Source organism: Hirundo rustica, chromosome 3 (genome assembly GCF_015227805.2).
Source record: "Hirundo rustica isolate bHirRus1 chromosome 3, bHirRus1.pri.v3, whole genome shotgun sequence".
NCBI classification, from domain to species: Eukaryota; Metazoa; Chordata; class Aves; order Passeriformes; family Hirundinidae; genus Hirundo; species Hirundo rustica.
The window spans coordinates 34,804,870-34,830,520 of NC_053452.1; the positions used below are offsets into that span (position 1 = coordinate 34,804,870).

Genomic DNA, 25,651 nt, shown 5'->3' on the forward strand with positions numbered 1-25,651 from the left:
ATACAACATCTAACCATGCTTGGCCAGAAATACTTTAGATATTTAAAAGCTATAAACCAATTTAATCTGTCAAAGTTCCCACTGAAAACAGTGCACAGCTTCTAGCTTTCCTGCTTGTTTCCCTAAGCATGAGATAGACAATATAATATTGATTCAAAACACAAATATTGAATGAGATGACACATTAATATACCACTTGTAAATTTAAACTGCATGAGTTAAACATGGTGTATACTGTACAGAATAAAAGCTGTGTGTTATATGCTATTTTTGCCATAAGGATTATTACTACAGTAATGTTCTCACCATGAAAGTATAATAAATATGAAATATTAACTGAGGCATAAATAGCTAAGGAAAATGCCCCAAAAATAAATTGCTAATTATTTTTAACCATTAAAATAAATTATGCGAGATATTACTTCAACTGATATGTCTGTTAATTTTAACCTGATTTTTTTTTTCCTCTGCTTACCAAATTGAGTCAGTGATAGGGTAATTTTTGTTTAAAAATAAACACAAACAGACATCAACAGGCATAGTAAGTTTCTTCTTTCTCCTTTTTCTAGAGGCCATGTGGCAGCAGTCCAACTAACCAAATAAAACAATGATTTAAAATAGGAGCTGGCAAACCCATAATTTTTGGGTTTTATAAAGCAGCAATAGTGTCAAGAACAAACACACTGAGTATGAGTTAAAACCAAGAAGGTAAAAGTCTCTGACAATTGATATCCAAGCACTGCTCTGGGAGAATTACCTGTGAACTTAAAATCACCTTGAAGCTTATAAATGTCTTGTAAGATTGTTTGTACTATCAAACCTGTCTAATAAGGGCAAAGTGCATGGTGACCATTGTCAAACTAATTGTTCAATCAAGAATCAGTAAGTAAAAGGCATTAGCTCTGTTATGCTCCATTGCATACAGTTACATCTTTGATAACTGCCCCGTGGGAGTTTATGGATCCTACATGACCCCTGTCGAAACTCAATTGACTTCTTCCCTGCAAATTCTATTAGAATTGGTCCCTGCATCACTGCCCACAATAATCAAGAGCACAGAGATTGATTTATGTATAAGCATTTTGTTTTAGTCAGTAGAATATAAAATAGATGGGGTTACAAGATGGCTGTTTAAAAAAAAAAAAGTCAACTGCATCCCATTTTGTATGACAATTTTTTTTTCTTTAAAAAGGTATTTTAAATCTTTAGTTTAAAAACTGGAAAAGCTTCAGGAACAAAGGGGAGGGGAAATGAAAACAAAAATTTTGTCTAAATATTGGTCTTTCAAAAAGTACCGTAATTCATGAAAAGAATAAAAAAAAATCAAACAACTAACATAGCATGCAAATGTAAAAAGTTTACTTACAGCAAGAAGCCTTTCTCTTACAGGTTTTAAAAATTCCTAGAAGGAGCAAAACTGAGTAACTTATTGAGAAAGCATATGCTATTTATTAGCAAGTTTAAATACCTGGGTTAACCCTTTTTCATAGACTTAGAAACCTCAAACAAAGAGCTCTTAATCCGTCATTTTCCCAGTTGTTGACTTCCCTCTGCTCTAAATACTTTTCACTGTTCAACTCCTCAGGTCAGCTTATATTTTTAAAACTGACCAACAACCTAAAATCTTCATAACATGGAACACTGGTACAACAAAGGTACTAACAGAACTTCAGGTATTTCTTTTTCATTATTTTCATTTTACTCCTGAATTTCTACAGTTTAAATCACCCTAGACAGAAGGACCCAAGTAGTTTTATGTATGGAAGTTGCCCTCATCATTATGAAAGTTCTAATAAAATCTTCTGAAAATACTTACCAAATGATGAGGAGTACATATTTACAGAAGAAAAGCAAATTAGTTTAATTAGCCCAATATCATATTTTAATATACAGCACAAATAAAGCAAGCAACACACCAGCTATCAGTTTCATGGAAATAAGAGAATGACTGAACATAACCATACTAAAAGTTCAGGAGTTTATAATGAAGGTTATAAAAGTTAGGAAGGGGTCATTCTCAGGAATGTTTACCCATATGGAGAATAGAAGGGCGATCTAACACAAAATGTAGGAGATAGGCAGACTACATCAAAACCAAAAATATTTAACCACAACTAGTTTAAATGCACTTTGGAAGCAATTTGAAGCCATGCAAAGATAATCAGATTTCAAAGAGTAAGATTCTTTAAACACTTGAACCAGATACCAATAGAGGAGCTCCAGAAGAGTTAGGCAGCCAATGTAGAAAGTGAAGGGAAGGATTTGAACAGCCTCAGCCACAGGAATTATGTACCTACAATGCAGAGACTAGAAAACCTGCAAGTACAGCAGAACTGATACTGAGAACAGAGCCTTGCATAGGCCGACTTCACTATCCTAACAGCAGAAGCCCTCTGCTGGTTTGTTTTAAATGGATAAATCCTTCCGTTAAATATCTTAGCTACATCCTAATTTTAACCAGACAGAAATCAGTATCTTCCCAAGACTACACAATCCCCAATCCACACAGCTCATTAACCATATAACTATTTCTACTGCCACAATCCTGACTGCTTAAAGTCAAGATGCATCTCTCAATCAAGCTTGTTTCACTGCAGCTTCATGAATCCAGAATATGTCTGTCTAAAACAAATTGATCTAAAATTTGGAAAAGTTAAATTCGGATAAATACATACTGGTTGTCAGAAAGCCACATATTTACAGCAAATTTTAAAAAACTTACAGTTTTGTAGCCAAAATGTACAGTACCTATATGTCCATAAGCCTACCCCTCCCAAGAATTCAACATTTCATCTTCCTCCAGCAGCAAGCAGGTGTTTAAATGCCAAAAAAATATCTTGGATGTGACCAGATCAGCTACATACATAGAAAGTGCTCTTCTTGAAATACTTTTTTGTACATACTCCTGTATCCTTGCTCTCTCTCACAAAAAAAGGTCTGTACACACATTCACATCTCGCCCCTCCATCCCAGTGAACTGCAGCACACGTGGTCCATTACACTGCTGGGTGGCGTGCTGTGCCACCCTACTCAAACTAAAGCACATACATCTCTCCAGGCAAACTTCTCCACTTAATGCTGCCTCTCAGCTATTTCAAATTTTGTATCCACCAGCTCTGCAAAACCCTAGGCAGAGGGCCTTAGCCCACCCTGAGCCTGATGGAATCCAGCTTCACATGATGTCATTGTATTTCCTCCTATAAACTTAATTAACAAAGCAAGCTATACTCTAACAAGAAAAATACCTAGGGGGAAAAACCTTTCAAAGTCTAAATAAAAGTATGAAGGCTCTAAGCAAGGAAGTATTTATTAAAAGCCCTACACTGGCATGAATTTCATTTCATGTAAGGTACAGTTACTGAGACCAATTGGGAATAAGATCAAAACATAAGAGCAGAAAAAAACTTGCATATTTGCTTATTATCTTCAAATTCTTTTAAGCATCATAAATAGACCATTCTTTAAAAAATACCTGCAGCAAATATCTGCCATAAATTAAAACAAACAAAAAAGTACAACTTTGATTCTAATTTTTAATTTGCCTCATGGATAATATTTATTAATTGCACTTAAAAAACATGCTGCTAGTAAGCCTCTTGTTACACAAAGCATTTAATATCCATGCAAAAATATAACTAATTTCACCAAAATAAAATATAAAAGACACCTCCTAAAAATATACTAAAGCTATATGACAAAAACTACACAGTGTTTGCATATGATACACATTGCAATCTTTAAAAAAATATAAAAATACTTCAGACTGCCTATGAATCTTGGAATTTTATCCATTTATTTGGAAGAGCTAACACAATGATGGCATCAGTTGTGGGATGCCTAGCAAGTCTGTCAAAATTTCTCATTTATAGTCACTATTGCACTTCCCACACTCTAAAGACTATTACAAGTTTAAATCTGCTTTTTAAGGAAAAAAAATCCTGCTTCAGAGGAAGAATGACCACATACAAGTCAGTCATTATGTTCTCACAATGACAGTTTTCTTAATGAAAGAATTAAATGGAATACTTAATCAGAATAAATTTATTGCCCAAGACTAAATATATTACCCAGGATTAACGTACTTAACTTGAAACAGAATTATCTTATTTTTTTCCCCAAGTATTGTAAGTATACTCTTGAAAATGTCTTCATTTCAGAATTATAGATGACTTTTCACAGACCAACAGTCTCAAGTCTGTTTTATTTAATGCAATACGGTACTTGAAATATCAGTTGCACAACAAAAGAAATTCTAATATTTGGATGCGAAGATTTCTCTGGCAAACTAAAGCTGCCCTTTCTTAACCAGGAAATACCTGCGGGACTCCAAACCTCGTCAGCCACCACAGAGTGGTGTAAGAGCCACCCTTACCCAACCTGGTGATAAGCACCAGAGGTTGCATCACTGTGTGAACACCTGAGAAATGACTTGGCATCCGAGGGCTGAAAACATTACAATTTAATAATTAGAAGCAAACTTCCCAACAAAAGCAACAAAAGACTAATTAGGACTTTAAAAAAAAAAAATGTTTTTCTTAGCATGCAATTTCAGTCAGTCTACATTAGTTAAAATCTGAGATTTATTCTACCAAAAGTACTTCACCCTTTGTCTTTTGGAACCGAATCAATCTAGTTTTCAGGCTCAAGATTCATGCCTTAGGCATAGAGCTAAAGTTTATTTCTGCCAGTAATTTTCATTAGTTTCCAAGACATTCTGAATTTTGAACAAATCTGAAAATGCACACTTATGCTTTTAAAATGCATTTAAAAGTTACTGGGTTTGCTCTGAAGTAGACTCCTAGCAAATACCTAACTCAACAAAGGTAACAGAGCTTGACACCCAACATTTACTTTTTATTGTTTCTCACATAAACCCCATACCAAAGAGTAATTGGAAACCATAGTCCAAATACTTGTCACTACTTTGTGCCCTGCAGAGCACCCAAAAGCTGGGTTAAGTGCCGTACTGCTGGCACCCAGCGAACTGCACAGCCTCATTGCTGACCTCTTATTAAAACAACACCCTGCTGGTTTGTCCTAAGGAAGCCCTTATTCCTTCATAACATGTACACAAGAAACAAAGAGTTCACTTCTCACAGGGTTTTGAAGAAATCAAAACTGTCTCCTCTAATTCCCATTGTTCAGATCAGCAGACATACTGCATGTGATGGACTATGAATACAGATGACTTGCAGCTATAAACATATCTTGGATAATCTTTGAATGAATTTGCATTTATTGTCATTGATTTGAATTGTTCTTTAGGAGACGACAACCATAGCATCAGCTTAGATAATAATTCTAGTATATCTAAAATCAGACAGGCATGAACTACCACAAAAATTCATGTAAAAAATTACCATTAAAATTCCTAACTGACTCTAGGGAAAATGGGATCCATGCAATATCATCAACAGCTAAGGAAGTTGTAAAATAAACATAATTTAAAAAACAGACCCTGGACAATTTGCATACAATGAAGCCCAGATCTAACATCTAAAGGAAGTAAACTCCAATGCTCATATACTAATTATGAAGAAACAAAGCAGTTTGCTCTGTCTTTTAGCATTAGCAAGACAAAGTTTCTGGATAACAGGGGACAGCTTGAGGCTTTTAACCACATTGCATCTGATGGGAACAGGCAATAGAATGAGTGAGACATCAACCTCACCCTAGCCTTGGGTCACCAGTTACTGCCAGGCTGCAAAGAACTAGCTAGCCATGATGCAAATACCCAGTTCTTTAGGTCCACTCAGTTCCAATAAAACAGGGTTTCTCAGACCTCCCTGCAACCATTTCCTTTGTGTAATTTCTGCAACAATCTACTGCAATGCGTTTTTTCCCAGTGTTACTCTCGAAGGCCAGCTGAAATTTCCTATTATTTCAGGATACTCCAGCCAGGCTGCAGAGAGGAAGGTTTGGTATGCAGAATCTACCTTTACTTCATCAACCGCTCTAATTCACAAACATCTCTGGATGCAATTACAGGCAACTGGAAATTGGTGCAGTGAGCCAAGACAGATGCAATGTTCACACTGTTCTGAGAGACAAGCAGCAGAATAAGATTTCCCCTGTCAATCCTGAAATAACACAGCATAGTGGAATGGCACATGGCTGAAGGGAACAGTCCTGCTACTTCCAATCAATATTATTAGTGAGGTGGGGAGAGAGGTTTGTGCATCTTTAAGGCACACCTTGAAAGGACACAGGAAATAGAAGGATGCCTAGTACAGCAGGAGGTAAGTAATGTATTCCGCATTTTTGCTTCTATTTTGTGTTAAGTTTTTGTGGTGTTTTTTTTTTTTAACTAGCATGTAACCTGGGTTGCCACTAGGCATGGTGTAAGAGGCTTTTGAGAGCTCCAGACAAGGTAACATCCCATTGCTTACTAAAATTGGTCTATTCTCTCAATAATCGAAAAACAAATTCAACTATCCTCTGCAGAGGCAACAGCAACAGTATCCGTCATATGTTCCCCTCAGCTTTCAGTTCTTGAGCTAACTCTTCTGTGGACTCCTGCGCCCCAAAAAACATTCCTTAAAATGCCGGACACATTCTCTTTTAAAAACATATTTAATTTTGCTAACAGATATGATCGCTCTTGCATTATTTTAACCTAGGTTCCCCTACACTTCCAGAATGTAACCAATTACAGCTAAAACACACTCCCCCTCCCCTTACAATTTACTAGATAGCAACAGATGTCCTTCATCGGAATTGCTACCTTTTTTTATCATTTGTTTTTTCACAGAGTAGGATGCTACTTGTTACCACAGAACAGCTGAAGAACACCTTGTTATTTCAAGATGCAAACTAGTCTAGGGAAACAGTTCTGAACCACAAAGTTAAAGCTAAATAAAAGTTCTGTCCTTTGCTATGGGATAAAAACTTCTTTTTTTTTTTTTTTTTTTTTTTTTTCTGGTCTATATGACAACCATGAAGAAAGAATGTCTTAACCAGAACTGGCACTGAATTGACTCTGCCAGAAGGTAAGACAAAACTCCTGCAACATTCAACTCCCTTAAAATCCACACACATGTAAGAGATCTGTGAGAAGAAAGAAAAACAGCTGGCACAGTCTTTTTTTATCAAATCAATCTTTCCTCACACAAGTGTGTCACATGATCATATAACTATGCCACTCTGTTCTGTATGCTTTAAATTAATTCAGAGCCACCAAAACCATTTCACATACAATTCTGTCATCACTGAAGTGATCACAAAGGGACAAATTATGTGAAATATACTCAGTTACTCATAGTAACCACAGCTGGTATATAGTGATTTTGTACACAGCCTGCTACAACGGAACATGCAAGACTATAATACCACCTTATTTTTACTTAATAAAATCCACAATTTAGGTTTTTTCTAGTCATAATTTACTTGTTATTTATTTCACATAGAAACAGAGCATGTAACTTTGCTATCCTATATCATATACTCCAAATCACGAGAGATTTTAAGGAGAATCTGCACAGTTTTTTCAGAGCCTAACTCACCCTTCATAATTCCAGTTCTTTGTAGCCATTTTGTTTCTCATTAACAAATTAATTTCTTAGTGGGCAGAGTAATCAACAAATGTGTCAAGTATCAATAACCAGACCAAAGAAATAATTATTTCTCAGATAGGTTCTCAGAGCTTTAGATGATAGTTAGTATCTACACTAGTTTTAAACACCTCAGCATAAGAGGTTCCTGGTTTAAGACCCCAGTAACTGAGCATCTTCTAGTCACAGAGTGGCTCATAGTCATTGTTCACATTCTGCTAAACAATTCCCAATAAAACAGATCTATCATTAGAAGATAACGTTTCATTTCAGGGTTGACCATGCTTCCTCATTCACCAGAAAGGTAACTATGGGCATTAAGGGTATGTTTACATCTGGAGAAGAACCTGCAAATTAAAGCCAGTGTATCTGAACACAAGGAACTAACTAACCCAGCTTACATGATGAGCATGATCGGAACACTCCTAATCTTTCTGTTTTGAAAGTTCTCCTTTCCCAGTGGGGTTGGGTTTTTTGAGTAATCCTCAGAGCTAACCTCCAGAACAAGATCAGCCATGTAGTGTCACAGGATGGGATCAACCATACTTAAGTACAACTGCATCAATAGTAAAAAAGACAACTTATCAAAATCTTCACTTGCTATTAGAAATGAAAAAAAAAACACCACAAAAAACAGTGCCCCCCCCCCCCCCCAAAAAAACCTCACACCACCAGGGGTAGATCTGAAGAAATAAATCATCTCTTCTATTACTGAAAACTTCTCAACATTAGGATATTTAGTATACCAACATTCAGAGAAAGAGCCTAATATCTTTTGGTACCGAAAGGGATCCACATTTTGTATCAAAAATATTATACAGAATTGTTCACAAAAACAGGAGGAAAAAAAACCACTAAGAAGCCTTCCTGTACATAAATCAGGCTTTAAAATTCAAACTTGATTTTCTAAGAAAAATCCAAATCCACAGTCCAAGTTTTAATCAAAAGTAGCTTTAGCAAATTAATTGTTTAAAGATCCCACAGTCCTGAAAAAGGCTGCAGGTTTATTTTTAGGTCCTCCGCAAATAAGAGGAGAAGACTTTAAAAGCAAAAACTAAAATGTTGAAGGGGCTAAATAAAAAGGCAACTCCAAAATATATAGAGATCTAAAGGATTTATTTTTCTTGTGCCAGGCATGTGAAATGCACATTTCACTAGTACTGTAACAGATGTTCCAAGTTCTCATGTATTCTTGAAGTATAATTTTCCAATTTCATTGCAGCATCTTATGAAATAGCAAGAGTAAGTATTCATTTCCCAAAACTTGAGTTCAAACACTGATTAGGTCAGAAATGAAGAGCAACAGCCCAATCTTACAAGATAACCCATCTCCCCTACCTTATGTCCAGTGTCTAATCCCTTCAACAGGAGTGGACATATCTAAACACCTCCTAAGGTCAGACCTTGTACTCATAGAAAACAGAAAGCGACAAACCTAATTCTTGCTGACAAATCTGACTGCAACTGCAAAAAATATCTTTAAAATAGAGCATAATTTCAAATTTCAGATTAGGTGAAGGACATGGAAAGCATCAACCAAAATTATTGCTGAAGAACCACCAGCTCCTATTCTGTTGAAAAGAGATACACAAGTGTACTTTGGCCACCTAGAAAACAAAACCAAAGTAAGAAGCCACAGTTAAATTTTGGTGGGTTTCACTTGCTTTTCTTGCTGCTGGCGATTTTGCAAGTGGGTAGACAAGCTTCACTTGTAATTTCTTCTTTTTTTTTTTTTTTATTTTAAACTTACCTACACAGAGAAATTCAAGATCTGTCAAGAATGATGATGTTGTCTAAGTCTTACAGCCCAACTAAACGTTGTTTTTGTGTCTGGCACCGATTTTTTTAATTATCATCTTTTCAGTCAAACTGTGCATGCAATTAAAAAACCTAATCACATTAGTAAGACTTTTTGGACAAATTAGCTTTTTTAATGTTGAGTATTTAAAATGAGTTTAGGAGGAATGTTAATCAAATGCAACTTAAAATTCTCTATTGGGTTAAAAAAAGAAAAGCAAAACAGAATAGCGCATGACATAGAAAAGCAATTTAATTCTGGATATTTGTTCATGTAGGCTAGGGTTTTTTTCCTACAATTAAGGTTATTGTAAATTAGGCTTTCTTCAGGCATATTTTTAAGTCCCAATCATTTCCATTCACTTCTTCAAACGATACTGATCCTCTTGAGTGTTCATTCCCTGGGCTGCTACTATGTGTGTTCACCAGAAATGGCTTCTCTTCACAACAACATCCTGAAAAAATTCTTCATCTTACTGTGAAACAACTTTGCTTACACAACAAATCAGGACACATCTGCTCTCCCTTTGGAAATATTTTGGCTGCGCTGGCCCCAAAAAAAACAAGCCACAGAGAGCCTTGGCCATTGATGAAAGCCCAACAGCTGAATTTGTGAGCTGAGAGGAAACCACAGTCCCTGAAGACAGGACCAGGCTCTGCTTGGAGTAGGTAATCCCGAAACAAGGTGGAGCACCTGACCTCCGCACCCAGCTCAACCTAAATACCCCTTTGGGGGATTTAAAGCAAAGCACAAGGGCAGCAGCTGCACTGACATCCCCCAACCCCGCAGCATAACTAAGTAGTTTAGAGTCTTTTTCAGCGTGAGGAGAAGGGGCATTTGCTTCCAAGTCCATTGCTGAAACAGGCTAAGGAACTAGACTAATTGGAAAACACTGGTCCTCATGGACAGTTCTATAGGAGCTACAGTCACATCAACATACAGCACACGTTTCAGAGTCAATTTTCTGTCAATGAGGCTTTGTCAACACACAATTACGCAAAAGATGAAAAACTAGCAGAAAGCAAGAAGAGAGTCCAAATGTTTTTAATGTTTTTCCAGTAACTATGATGATATTTTTTAAAATAGAAAATGATATAACTTCTATTTGAAGGGTTCCTCCAAAAGCCTGATATTGAAGCAAATACTGTACAAAGCTGTGTGGTAAATCTCATTCAGTAACAGGTCTGTTTTGATGGCCTACCACCACATTACCTTGCACAGAATGCCAGCAATACCTGCACTGCTTTAGTAGAAACTTTTTTCCTCAAATGCACACCATATTTATTTGCTAAATATAAGCTCAGTAATTTTAAAATAAAAATCAAGAAGAAGGAATTAATTTTGTAATTAAATTTGTAATTATTTTGTAATAAAATCTAAAATTGATTGGGAAATAACTTTGCAAAATTAAGAAGTAAAAATTTTAAAGACTGTTAAAACATAATTTTTTGTTTCAGCTATGAGGTAAGTTTAAGAGAACACAATCCTCCCAATTAAAAATAATCCATAATTTTTTATTGCATAAGAAGCATACATACGCACAAAAAGAAAACATGCCTGAACCAAAAAAAAAAAAAAAAAGCACTTCTGGAAATTACCAATTCTAGGTGTCATACAAGCTGAACAAAAATAAAACCTTTTTCTGTCTTTATTCTAATAGGAGATAACTGCAGGGCTGAGTCCACAGGGGTTTTATTCTTCCTTATTGTGAATTCACATCCCCAATAGCAGTAAACGAGAGATACACATGTCAAGGACAGACTTTATGTCATATGTACAAGCCTAGGAAAAACTGGAGGTCATTCATTTTCACCAGTTAGAATGAATTCTCACTCACTGCAAGATAAAGAAAGCAGCTGCTTTACTTAAAGCTACTATGGAATTGTGAATTTCAAAGCTGAGAGACGTTTTTCTCAGAGAATGGGACAGGAGAAGGTTTCTGTTGCATAGTCCTGGGAGAAAGCACAGCTTGGAATGGCATTCTTAAACCTACAATCACTGATTAAACATTTTCTTAAGGCAAAAATGCTACACAATGAGCTTAAGCATCCATTATGGTTTGCAGCTAAGTTGTTATCTGCAATAAACTGATAACCATTCATTAACTTCTGAGCATAAGAGACAAATAGCAAGCTATTTCATGCCTCAAAGAATTTACAACAAAAGGGAGGCAAACACACAGTGCAAGTGACTTTGTATTGGGAAAATAAAATGAATATTTAAAAAAGTCATTACCTCCCACCTGTAAAATAGATCAACACTGAGATGTTCCAACAAATGCAGTTTTTAAAACTGATTCCTTATATGCTATAAGCAGAAAAATAAGCATAGTCTTCCAATTAAAAACAAACAGCTATTAGTAAAATATTTTTTAGTGAAAATTAATTTTAATATTAAGGCCTATATGAACAAGTACCAAATATGGGCTTCACAAGCAACCCTGACTACAAGGGTCATAAAATTGTATGTGTACTGACAGATACAGCCTGTAAGACTCCATGGGGGGAGGTTAAAAAGAAGATATGAAAATTAAAAATTAATAAGTCTACAGCACAGTACTTCTGAACAGACATATTCCCAAAGTCACAACTTCCAAGGCAATCTCTAAGTACAAGATCTTTGGCTCCATAATAATTTCTAACGCACTTGGGAGTTTCATAAATTATTTCATCTGCTTTGAGGCAGATGAAATAGGAGAAAGAAACAGAAGGAAAGCTGCAGCAGTGACCAGAGCCCTGTGTCAGCTCCCCACAACAGAAAGCCAAACACTGCTCTATTCTGTGCACACCAAACACTGACATTGCTGGGAGCTACCTGTTCAAAGACAAAATATGTCCTTTAATAATTCAACACCCCCTGAGACTCAGGAACAAGATAAGAGGCTAAAACCAACTTTGAAACAGGATATTCAGAATTGCAGGTAACATTCACTGGTACACACTGTGATACCTTACGTGATTTTCTGCCACCAGGCAGCACAACCACCCGATGCGAACAGCCCCAGGCTCTCCAGCTACGTGCCTCGCATCGGTGCTTTCATCTCACAGCCCTGGTGACCAAATACAAAGTCACAACTTTCTACTGCCCAGCTCAAAATCCAGTTCCCTCCACATCAGTTTGCCTACAAGTTCACAGATATCTTTTCAATTAAAAAAAAAAAATTCCTATTTAAATCATTTCTACTTCCTCCATAAGACATTTTGCAACTTCTGGAGATTCAAATACTGTATAGAAATTAGTAATCTCTTCCCAGTCCTGTATTTTCCTTGTCATCTATTTTAAATGCTCCCATGAGTCACACAGAGTGTCATAGCCATTTAACTTTCCAGGGAAAACTATGACTTCATATCGCTTTTTACAGAAAAAATCAGAAAGCAGTTTTCATAGCTTTTCATACCATAAATACATTGTTAACTTCAGCTTCCATCTGCTAAATTTTTTTCTTTGATTTGGTAATTGATTTATACCACAATATCACCCACAGCAGACAAGTACTTTAAAAAGCTGTTGTGCTCTTCCCTTATGATCAGTTTTCCCCAGAAATATTTAATATCTCTTCTGCTATGAGCAGCTCTCCAGGTTACATCTCCTGAGTCCATTTCAAGTAAACAATTTTTCACACTGACATTTTCTTTAATCTGTTGTAATTCACATTCCACTGGCCTCTTTACTGTTCTATCTATGGGATCAGTTAAGCCGCATTTTTTTTCCACACAAACACTTTGCCAAGGACAAGCACGTTCCACAGCTTTTGAAACTGAAAGGAACAATCATAACATCCAGCAAATTGCATGGGCCATAAAGTTTTGCATGGCAAAGCTTTCAACTCTGGCACGATTAGGATGTATTTTACCGATTTTAAAAAGCTGCGTTAATTCCAAGTGTACATATAAAACTGTTGGTGTTGGCCTGTTTCCTAGTGGTACCATTAAATTTATAGCAGATATGCTTTCTGCTGCCTATAATTACTTTTTAAAGATTTTTCAAGTGGGTTAAGGTCAAATAGTGCCCTTAAGGTGATATACAAACATATAATTTAAATATTTTTATTTTACACTCTATCAACAGCTTCTAAATATATGGGTGAATGCAATAAACCTCAAACCTCTCTCAAACAGGTAATCTAGGAAAGACTTAAACAGATAAAAGAAGGTCTCTATTCCTCCAATTATGTATCTGAGCTACAAGGTCATCCTTCATTTGACATACTCCTCATGCATGCATTAAAATATACACATCAGGTGACAATAGTTACATATATGAGTAAGACATTTAAAAAAAGAGGTGAGCACAGCCATGCTTTGATTTTATTGACACCCCCCACCCAAGTTGTGTTCAAAGACTGTCCCTGGAGGAGAAAGGAGCAAAATGACAACCAAGCCCTTACAAGTAGGTTGTGGACAAAGTAACATGAACATGTATTATTGCAAAGGGAATTTCTAAAAATTGCAGCACCAGAATGTGGTAAATGCTATCTGAAATACCAAATTAAACAAACACCATCAAAATAAAATCTTGAAAAATCCAGTAACTTCCTAATCAATGAAAAATTAGTTGAATATATAATGTGGCACACATATACCAAATTCCACCCATTCATTTATTTTTTTTTATCCTAAATTTCGTAAGGGCATTAACTCAGCAGTAATGAATCCAATCTGTGTCATATTTTATATGCATGCAACAGGATTCTCCTGTAAGTACACTTTTCAGTAGAAAGGTGAATCCAGTAAAACAACCCCTGCCAAATTTTCACAAAGTCTTTAGAGGGGTCTAATTCTTTTACAGACAATGCTCAGCAAGTCTGCACTTCTTACGGAATTTAATTTAAAAATGAATTTAAGTAGTTCTAACTTATCAGAACACAGAATAAGGCAGTAATCACATAAAACAGTCAGTGCAATTCAATCAAAATGACTGCCAAAGCAGCAAAGGCTATTAACTGGCACCAAAACCCACATGTAAGCAATACACAAGATTGACCACGTGTCTAATAAAGTACCAGGTATCCACTGGAAGTGGCAAGATCAACTTCTTTCAGCAACTGGGTTGCTAACTAACAACCTCTATAACTTTTCTGCTATTTTTAAACCTGTCACTCTTTTTAGTGCACAATTCATCGACTTTCTTGGCCACAGAAAGGGACATTTTATAGTAAGAAATACTCACTGACATAAGTATGATGTGCTTATTTTATAGAACAAAACCAACACCAAAACAAACAAACAAAAAAGAAGACCCAACATAATACTGTAAAGGATCTTACTGATGATAAAATACATTTCATAGCTATATCTGTTTTATACCTGATATTATACATATCTTATGTGGATTACTGCATAGCCTCTTTTTCCTGGGGCAAAGGCTTCAGATAAATCAATCATCATATGTTGAGTTTCATACAGTATTTCAAGAAAATGTTTCCATGGCTATTCCATATGTTGTGCCGGAATATCAACTATTACAACTGTTTTAATATGACAAGTGGATAAGATTCGTAAATAGTTGAGTAGCCAGTCTCATTTGCAAAACCAACATAGATGCTTATGACCATAAATCTCTGAAGCGGTTTTCTGTCCCACTTCATTTTTTCTTTTACATCATTCAATCTGTTTTTGCTTTTCCAGAAATCTGGACTAAGATACTTTCAACAGCTGGAGGACTTCAAGTCAATACACCACAGAAATCAAAGCCAGCTACACAAAGTACAAACCCACACCAACATTCACTCAATGCTTAAAATATGTGTACCCAGAGTTTGATCAAAAAAATCTCAACTTTTTCTTCCAAAGGAAATGAAACTGTCATGTACTAGCCTGGCATAAACTTCCTCATCCCACACAGTATTCGATAAAGATTTCTAACAATGATCTCCAAAGTGGAATTTATTTCTCACACACAAGGTGCATAGAAATGGAGGAGATAAAATTTATGAGATATAATTTATACACAGCAAGTCTTCCTTTGCATGCCACTCAGCTCCGAAGAAATAGCAGGTTCTGTTTCTGTGATGGAAAACAGCAGTCACACCACAGAAAGGAGGTGTCATAGTTTATCTTACCAGGAAGGAGTAGTAGTACTTAACACAAAGGGGGGAAGACCACCACCCCCTGCCCCACCCCCCCCAAAAAACCACCAAAAAAACCCCACCACCCAGACAGCACTCCAGTTTGAACCTTTATGTTAAGGTGAGCTGCTTTCAAGCTCTTCTTGACTAATAAATAAAAACAAGTTTCTGCCTGAGAAGCACAAAATACACTGAACAAGTATTTTACCCTAAGAAGCACAGACAGTTTATTTCATGCTCAGTATTTCCTGAGATAAATCCCTCCTCCCTGAGGACCATGCTTCCCCAAACATCTCAACTTCTTTCTCCCTATTCCACCACGCTCCTTCCCACTCCCAAGAATGCCATCACCAAAGAAGCTGTCTTTTCAGGTCACCAGTGCACATTCCGAGCAGTTGAATGAGACATTTGAATTAGATTGTATGATTTGCTTTGCATGCTTAAACCTGATGACACAGGCAGCACACAAACACTACACAAACAGCCAGGGCAAGCCTGCCCTGAGTGAAGCCAAAATTGTGTTTCCTACCTATTGACTGCAGGATGAGGAACTCAGAGGCCAAGATGATACTTCAAAAAAAATACCTTCATTTCACTTAAGCTTGAACAATTAAATTAACAGCAAAGGAAGCCCTGATCTAAGGCAGCTAGCAGTTATGATGATAAACAAGAAAGCTAAATATTGCATGAATAGGGGATTGCAGCTTGAAATTCCTAGCACAGGAATTCCTGATCTTCAACCAATTGCGCCACTTGACAACAACCCTACAGTCATCAGGACACCCTCGGGAATGATTCAAAACTTTCACTTAGCCTCCTCTGTCATTCCCAGAGGCACTGTGAGAATTGTGATTGCTGGAATTAAGCACAGATCCTGAAATGAGTAAAATAAGTTTGAAAAATGAAAAGCTGATAAACTTCCATGGAACCAAGACTTCTGTCAAAGAGAAAATACTTTCTTTGTGGTAAGAAACAACTGCAAAGGTTTGCAGTGTTTCTCCTGCTAAAGTGAAGCTAGGATATGCCTCTGAGGAAGTAAAATATGACTAAAACATGCCTTGGTAAAAAAATGAGGGTGGAGTCTTACGGTCCAGGATTAGGCTGGACTGCAAGACAGAAAAAATTGTCCTCAACACTAAGAAGCCAGTCAATCCTGCACACCTGAAAGCCCTACTTCTCCTAAAGACACCCATAAGAGCTCAAAAACTCATTTTACTGTTCTTCTTAGACTTTCATCTTCAGCTACAGCAGACTAAAGACCAGCTACTACCAGACAGCACAGCCCTGACCATCAGACCTTGACTCCTGTTCAATGGCCACTTCAGCTCTGTTCCACCAGCAATAAGCTGATTCGAGGGCACTAAGACTTTTCTATTTTGGTAAAGTATGTTTATTTCTCTGCGCCAGTGTATCATAGGTCCTATGAGCAGCAAAGTACCAAATGAGAAGCAGAAGGTGCATGCAGGAAGGAGAGCAAGGACTCAGGAGAGCCAGTAAGAATGCCTGCCCTTTCAGCAGCTCCTACTCAGCACATCAGGTAAGTTGTCATGCAGATCCATAACCCACTTCAAACCATGAATGGCTGGGGCAGAGAGACATGCAGAAAATTCTATCAGCCTCCCCCATCTAATTTTGGATAATTCAAAACAGCTGGTTCTGAAGGCAAGATCCTTTGAGGAAAAACAGCATCATTGCATACACCCTACAGGCAAAAGCACAGAATGGCCTTTGAGGAAAGCCACAAAAGAAGTTATTACTAACAATTTATGAATTCCAATACCTATGCACAAGATATCAGTAACAGTTCTTAAAGAATTTAAACAATAAATTCCTAATGCAGTACAAAAGTTTGAGCAATTTACACATAATTAAAAACTTACTCTGGGAAATATCTGGAATTAATTGTGTTGTTACAGTAGCTAGAGGTTACCATATTTTAATCACTCATGTTTTCCCTCCTAGTGTTGATTATAATTTTGTACTTGCACAATTACAGTTCAACCTAAGGAAATGCATACTAAAGACAATCCAATTCACAAACTTACTTTCATCATTTTATCAATAACCACAAGTAAAGGGTATTTATGCAGAGCATATTAATATTTTAAAACAATAATATTAGGGACTGCACCATGCAGATACACAGTGAAACCTAAATTGAGTAAAATCTACAAGATGACTACAACTTAAATGGTCAGTCACAGCTTGACAGGACAACAATTTTGATACAATACCTTTCAAATTACAGAGCAGCATAAGCATGAAAATTGTATACACAAAATCCCAACACAGTAATAGCTTTAGGGCCCTTTAAAGCATGTCTAAAATTTTCATTTTCCATAAGTGACAGGCATGGTAATAAAAACTCTTGACCTGGGAGAATTTATTTTTAACAATGCCTCTCCCTTTTCTGTTTCTACTGTTATTAACAGGAGTAGATCCAGGTTGGCAGCAGCAGACATGAACAACAGTCTCGAGACCACAAGGCAGGGGAGGAAGGGAAGATTTGGCTCGCTTTAGGTAATATATGGGTCACATCCAAAGCAGTGAGGAGGCACCAACTGAAGACCAAAACACTATGCAATGAAAAGAAGGGCTTACAGCTAACAAAACCTGAATTACATTCTCAAAACAAGCCTCCAGGATAAATAAACAGTCCATCAAAAACACCTACCAAAGGATATTCCTAACAGTAGCATATGAAACTCCTGAGCACACTAAAAAGGGGGCTGCGAGGAACGTAAACCAAATCAACAGGCAGGCCAGAAGAACTTCTTATGAATGCTATCCCGAATCCCAGAGTTTCCTTCCTGCCCCCACTTCAACCTGACTCCAAACAGAAGGAATGGGAGATGGAGACTGTAAGTGTAATTTTTGCTACAGACCTTCTCTGGACGAGACACTGCAGGAAAGAAGAGTCAATGTCCTCACTCTCTCTAGCAGAAGATTTTCCTGGTAGCATGGGACAGCAGCTTGAAAGCCACTTCTATGGCTCCAGCTGGCATGAGGGCAGGAAAAAAAAGCACTTCTATACTGCTTTTCATAAAGTTGCTTCAATGCTATGGGAGTAAATTGAGATGGGGAGGAGAGTCTCTTCTAAGTTCACTGTCTTTTTTCAGGCTGTCATTCAGCTACAGAGAGAAATGTTACTGGTGCTGGTGGTGTTCAATTCCTCAGGTCTTGGGAAGCATTCTCATAAATGTACACAGAACCTGAAATTATGATGCTTTGTATAGCTTCTGTCTCACACACAATTTTGTTTCACATGCTTTGCTCTTACTTCACACTTCAGGTATATCAAGAGACAGTGCTGCAATTTCACTCCTGTCAGGATGCTCCATCAAATTATTGCATATTATTCCCAGGATTGGCCTATCCTGGAAGCACAAAAACACACCTGCTCCTAATGCTCACACTGTGATTAATAAGGGGTTGGGGTTTTTTAATATTACTCTACTCCTCAAGAAGTACTGGAACTCCATCTATAGAGTTTTGATTGCACTGAAGGGACACCAAACACACCATAAATCTCACATTTAAAAAACCTTATTGACATGGCACCAAGTCATGCTGACCAACTTTATTCATTTATGTGGCAAGTCTAAGAATTATGTTCTTACATATATTTAAGGAATTTTTAAAACATTGTTCCATTCTATAAACCATAGAAATACAACATTCTACAGGAAGGAAAAAAACCCAAAACACCTTTTTATGCAAGCAAACTATAAAACATGGATATTATTTTATATCTAAAGAACTGTAATACTTAACTATCTTCATTTGATGACAACTGATGAAAAGTTAAAAGTCAAAGTATCATCAAATATTCATTTTCCACACTTTAGAATCCCTGTAGAACAAAGTATACATATACTAGGAACACCTACAGCAACAAAACAGGATGTTTTTGAGAAATTTGCCTAAATTTAAAACTATTTCTGTATTAACCAGCAACAGAGTATTTTTCAGATATAAATAAGGAGGCAGTGTAGATTTTACAGCCTTGTGCCTTACTGGAAGCCTCATACATGCTAAACATCACATAACACAAGAGCATCCATTAGCTTGCACCTAATCACCCAGCAAAGCTGGAAGCAGCAGAACTCAGGTGCTGTGCTAAAAGAGATGCTCTCTTTGGTGCTTAAGGAAGCATCTGAACTTTTCTGGTGAATGACAGAACCTCCATGGAGAACTTCCATTGTTAAAGAGCCAAAATAACGAGCTCCTCTCCTCTCTTGACCTCCCTGCTGCAGTTCGAAAGGGGAACATTCGAACAGTTAACAACTAATTGTTCTCAGGCAGAACCACACAGCTCTACGCCACAGTCACAGTGGTAGGAAGGATCATGCAATCACAACCACCCCCCTTGGCTCTTTTTCTGAGCCAAACCCTGCTTCTCTCTACTTAAAAAATTCCATACCTTGGTTAAAACTTAACGGTGTTTTCGTACCTTCGGGCTGCCATTAACTTCGACACTCCATACTTTAATAATGGTGTGCCAACTTTCATGGCAATGAAGCAACACGATGTTGTATTAGTAGCAGTAGTCATAATAGTAGTAATAATAACAAAGCAGCCAACTTAAGAGTGCATCAATGCTGAAGACACAGGACTGAATGCACAGTACTGAATGTAAAGGTGTTTCCAACTGGCTATTTTTAAATCGGCTGGAATCAAGCAAGGAGCACACAATTGCTGGCCTGTGTTTAGTACCCCGTAATCATCCAACTATTCAGGCTTGATTGTATTTCCCACATTGCAATAATGTTTGCTGTCACATGTAGCTTATCACCACTCCTAGCTTTAATGTTTTTTCTCTTTCTAAATATGTTTATAAAACTTGTAGTCATTCAAAAATACATTCATACTTCCTCTTAATCTACTTCCAGAGTCTGAACCTCTGACCTTACCCCCAAAAAATAAACACTAATGCCTTTTATTTCATAGTCTATACATTCATTACTTATTCTCATATATTCATTTGCCTTAAAGACATAAATGGTATATAGCATTTTGAAATGGGACAGTGTTACCTCTTTTTTCCTGCTTTTTCTGAGGCTCTGATTCTATAGCTTGTTTGCTTGCTCCTAAGTATCAACTAGGACTTAAATTTTCTTGCAGTGGATTCTTGTAACTACAAGGCATCACAGAAATATTTACTGAAAAGCAAACAAACACCAGAAGTATCATTGACTTTCACTTCATTTTGATTCCGAATCTGTAACAGGCTGGGTATATTTTCAATTCAAAATCTGAGAGTCAGACCAACATTTAAAAGGGATTAAAGAATGGAAGAAGCCATAAAGAAAACCTTTAATTAGTAAGAGGAAAAAAAAAAAATCTTTTCTGTTGCTTTCCCCAGGAAATTGTTGGAAAAAGATGCTGGCCATTCAAATTTTGTCACACTATAGATACTCTTGCAAAAAATGTACCATCATGTTCTCCCAAGACACGGGTCCCATAGAAATACACACTGTCAATACATTACCAAAATTTGTATTTCAGAGCAAATCTTTATTATGCATCCTACATCAGGACAGTATTTTTTATAATTGCTAACAGAATACCATTCAAACAGCTACGCTATCATATTAAAACATCTACAGCAGAGCATTTCAGCCCAGCCTTGTATTAAAAAAACATGAACTTCTTCATTAGAAAATACAGGGTCCTGTGTGAAAAGGAAATTACACAAGGTAACAGTGACAAAAATCTGCCATCTGTTCTACATACGATGTAGACCTAACAACAACAACCGAAAAATTTACTGTCACTATAAAAACAGTACCAACAGAGCAGTAAGATAAGGAAGGGTTAATCTTTTTACCATTAGATTAAGTGTCTGGATAATATATATCCTTGTATATAAATACTTCAGCACTTTAAGTCTACAATAATATTCACTTTAATTGAGGTAAAACTAAGCAGAACTACTGCACTATCTGAGCTTTCCTTTCTAAAACAGAGCAGCAAACTGCCCCCAACAGCCAACCTTACACTGCTTTGGTACATCAGACCCTTGCTGTAGGAACTTGGCCAAGGTCATAGAGTAAGTCAGCACCATCACAAGCCTGTGACCCTAAACCCTGGCAAGACCACGCTGCCTCTGAGCAGGCAGTGCAGAAGGATACTCTGCACTTCCCTACCCATCTTCTGGCTCACCCAGCACTTCTCATACAGCCTAAAACTGCATCAAACAGCACTCACTACTACAAGCCGAGGGACAAAAGCATAGAATTACACGTCACAGTGTAAAGCCTCAAACATTAATTACATATAAAAAAGATTGCTAAAACACTAAATCAACGTTAAGAACTAGACCTTTACTGAATTTGTGTTCTTGTACTGCCACCTAAAGATCAGAGTGAAAAACAGGAATAGAGGACAACATGACTTTCACCTGCAACCCTGGAAGAGCGGTAACCTTTTTCTGATTCCTCACTTCGAGCAAAGATCACACCAGATTCAACCAGATCAAAACCAATTTGATGAAACAGCTCTATTTCCCATCACAGTTTAGCAGTACTTCACCATTTTCCTAGTCTTTATACATTACCAAAAAATAAAATAAATTATTAAAAAAAAAAATGTATGAATATATGTATCTCCTTTAATTAGATAAATGTCAGCTTGGACAGTCATGATCTATAAACTCTGTCTAGCCATGGCATATTTCGCAAAGGAAGACAGATTGGTGGAAATATATTTTTGGCTTCCTTATTTACTTTTTAAAATTTAACTGCTATTATTATATAGGAAAAAAACCCCCACAAATTAATAACCGCTTGTGATATAACAAGCTGGTAATACCATTCTTTCTCCCACCAAAACGTGCCCTGGTTACATGTTTACATCCAAATACCTCAGATTTGCTTTTACTCCACCTGTTGCTACACTCAGGCTATCTTCTGAAGTCTGCAGCTTCTCACAACTTCAACTGAAAAATGTACAGTCACCACGCCAAAGGACTCTGATATCACACGTCAGATTTCACAGATATAATAGCTAAAAATCTTTTTGAGTTTGGCGTTTATTTGGAGGAGTTTTTGTCGGGTTTTTGCTTTGGTTTGTTTGGTTTTTTTTCAATATGCTGAAGATGCAAACATTACCTGGAATACATTTTCAACTTTTTCTTTGATTAAATGAGAACCCCATTCTCATACCTTTAAATAGAAGCTGGTATGTCCTGTAAATGACATGAAGCAAATCACCTGGACTGTTTCAACAAACAAAACTGCATGTATTTTCAAACCCCCCCTTCCCCCCACCCAAAAAAAAAAAACCCAAACAAAAATCAAACCAAAGCAAAAACCTAAAAAAGAAAAGTTAGCAGTATCGCATTTTCTTCTGTCTCTGCTCTTCACGTCTTGGCAATTATCTAGGAGTCTGTTTCAGGTATTAATATACAGATGTTCCCTTAACAGCTCTACCACAATCCAGCTTGCTGGGAACCTGCTCTAAGGTTAAAAAACAGTTCCGTTTGTTTCCTTCTAAACAAACACAGAAATTTACAATGTGTTTGTCAGTTTCCACTGTAAGGATCTGCGGGAGGAAGGCAGGCATTTATTTACGGCACGTCTCAAAGCCACGTGCTCTTTAGCGGGATAAGCCTGGACAGGCGACAGGAAACTCCGACACCTCTCGCCGCCTATTTCACGAAGGCTGGTGCCTCCTCAGCTCGGCGAAGGCCAGGGCCCAGCTCCCTTCGCCCCCGCCGGCCTCGGGAGCACCTGAGCGCAGGCCGGAGCCTCGCACCTCCGCCAGCGCGGCGAGACAAAGCCCCGCAGCAGCAGCGGCGGCGGCACCGCACGGAGCCGAGCCACGCCGGCACTGCCGCCTCCTGCCAGCCCGGGAAACCTGCCCAGGAACTCCCCGCGCCCGGGAAGGGGCGACAGCTTCAAAACAGCTGTTTAGGAGGAAAAAAGAGCGCCCAGTTAAAAAGAGCGGCAGGAAGCGGCAAACCTCGCATCTCAGCCCGGGCGGCACACAGCCGCGGAACCTGGCCGGCCCCTCTCCGGAGCATGCCCTTCCCTTCCCATCCCGCCCCGCCCGGCAGAGCCGGCTCCTCTCCGGGGCACGGACCCCGGCCCCGCCGGCACAGCGCGGCGCGGCCCCGCCCAGCCCCGGCGGAAGGGGCGGCGCTGCCCGGGCGGGGCGGCGGCGGTGGCGCGGCGCGTTCCGGGCGGTACCTGCGCAGGCAGCGCTCGCACACGCTGCCCAGCTGCTCCTTGCTGAGGACGTAGGCGAAGGGCACGTCGCGGTAGAGCAGCTCTCCTGGCCGCACCCTCCGGCGGGAGCGGAGGCCGCTGCCCTTGCCCGGGCTGTGGAACCGCTCTAGCGCCGCCGGCTCCATCCGGCCGCGCGCGCCGCCACCGGGAGAGGAGAGCGCGGGGCGCCCCGCCCGCCCGCACGTGACCCGGCGCTGCCGCCGCCATCTTAAATCAGGGCAAGGGCGGGCCCGCGGGGATGGAGCCGGGTGTGCGGCACACGCGTGTCCTGGGCCAGCACAGCACAGCACAGCACAGCACAGCACAGCCGCACTGAGAGGCGCAGGGCAGCCCTTTGCCCGGAGAGGCACTTGATGCATACCACAGATTCCCAGAATGGGTCAGGCTGGAAGGGGCTGCGCTGCGTCATCCGGTTGAACCTCCCTGCTCAAGCATCCCAGGGCACATTGCACACGACTGCATCCAAAGGGCTCTTGGTTGTTTCCCATCCGGGGGACTCCGCAGCCTCCCTGGACAATCTGCTCCAGTGTTCAGTCACCTGTACAATAGTGAAGCTTTTCTTCGCCTTCAGGTGGAACTTCTGTGCGTCAGTTTCTGCCCGATGCCTCCTGTCCTATTGGTCGGCACCACTGAGCACAGCCTGGCTCCATCCGCCTGGCACGGGGTCTAGATATTTACACCATAGATATTTATACACAAAATATTAAACGGTTTCGGTTACAAAGGACGGGATATGATAATGATTCTGTCAAAAGACATCCCAGGAAAGGACATTATGAGCTGGCATCTGGGTTTATTTCTGTATCTAACTGTGATCTGAATAAATAAATACGTCTGGCCCAGTAGCTGCTGGGCACCTAAGTTCTGGTGGTGTTTCTCACTGAAAATGCACCCCATACACCAGATTACTTTTTGTCAGAACCACGAGTTAGAGGGGCCAGATAATTGAGAATGGAAAAGCAAAACTTGCAGGATTAACTAAAAGCATTAATCTGAAATGTTGGTGCTCAAAGCCCGTGAAGTAAGTGCTTTCTGTACGGGTCTGCATAACTTTCATTCATTTATGAGATTACACACATGATGCAGGCTAAATGTGCTAAACTGCAAATCGACTTCGTCTGGTTTTCCTTATCAGGCCTATAGAGGGAGGTAGGGCTTGTGTTTTGGAAAGGACTTGATTCCTGCTGTCAAAGAACACTGAGACATAAACCTGAGAGTTCTGCCAAGCAGCTGTGCAGTGCTGAAATACACTCAGTTTTGTTCTCAGTAACTATTATTTCGGTCTGCAATTGTTTTCATCCAAGTTGCAACAAGGTAATAAGGGATGTCAATATGCATATCTAAAACACTACTATTAGGAAAAACCAAGATACCTAAAGTCATAGGATTCTCACAAATATATTTTGACATTTGCTTAATGCTGCAATTCATTACCAGAAGAACTGACAGCAATCTTAGCTGTTAGTGAAATCATTATGCATGCTACTATGTTTATCTTTAGCTCCTCTAGCAGATTTTTTTAATGTGTTAAATTACAGTGCTACTGTGAGTTTCTGAAGAATTAACCTTAGAATTTATTAAAATATTAGACAATTATCTCTGTATGTGGCCTGTATACTTTACTTCTTCACCTATTAAATATTCTGCATTTTTCTGTCTGTGCTGTTTTAGTTTCTAAGGAGGCACCACCGAAAACCTATACCAAAAACAAGCCCAGTAATAACTGAAGTTAACTTCTACCTCTATTAGTGGATTAATTTAAGAAAAAAATGGTCAAACAAAAAGTATGAACCTAAAGGTCTACCCATGAACTGCAAAAAGTGCACTTGGGAGAAAGCTAATATAAAATATATAAAACCAGATGTAATTTTCATTATATTCTCTCTTTTTTTTTTGACTGATTTTCTCTCTTATAAGTCCAGGAGCGCAAAAAAAACCCTTGCAAAGTACAAAAAAAATCTGGGGGAATGCCAGTCTTCTATCTCACTGACACACAAACAAAATA

The 25,651-nt window shown here is 38.5% G+C and overlaps 1 protein-coding gene across 1 annotated transcript in view; it reads right to left on the reverse strand.

Annotated features, from left to right (window-relative positions):
• SMYD3 (SET and MYND domain containing 3) overlaps positions 1 to 23,771 on the reverse strand; it is a 387,717-nt gene extending 363,946 nt beyond the window's left edge. Inside the window, exon 1 of the mRNA XM_040060406.2 lies at positions 23,608 to 23,771. Within this exon, the coding sequence (XP_039916340.1) occupies positions 23,608 to 23,771 (164 nt within the window). The remainder of the gene's footprint in view (positions 1 to 23,607) is intronic.
• Positions 23,772 to 25,651: the final 1,880 nt, after the last annotated feature.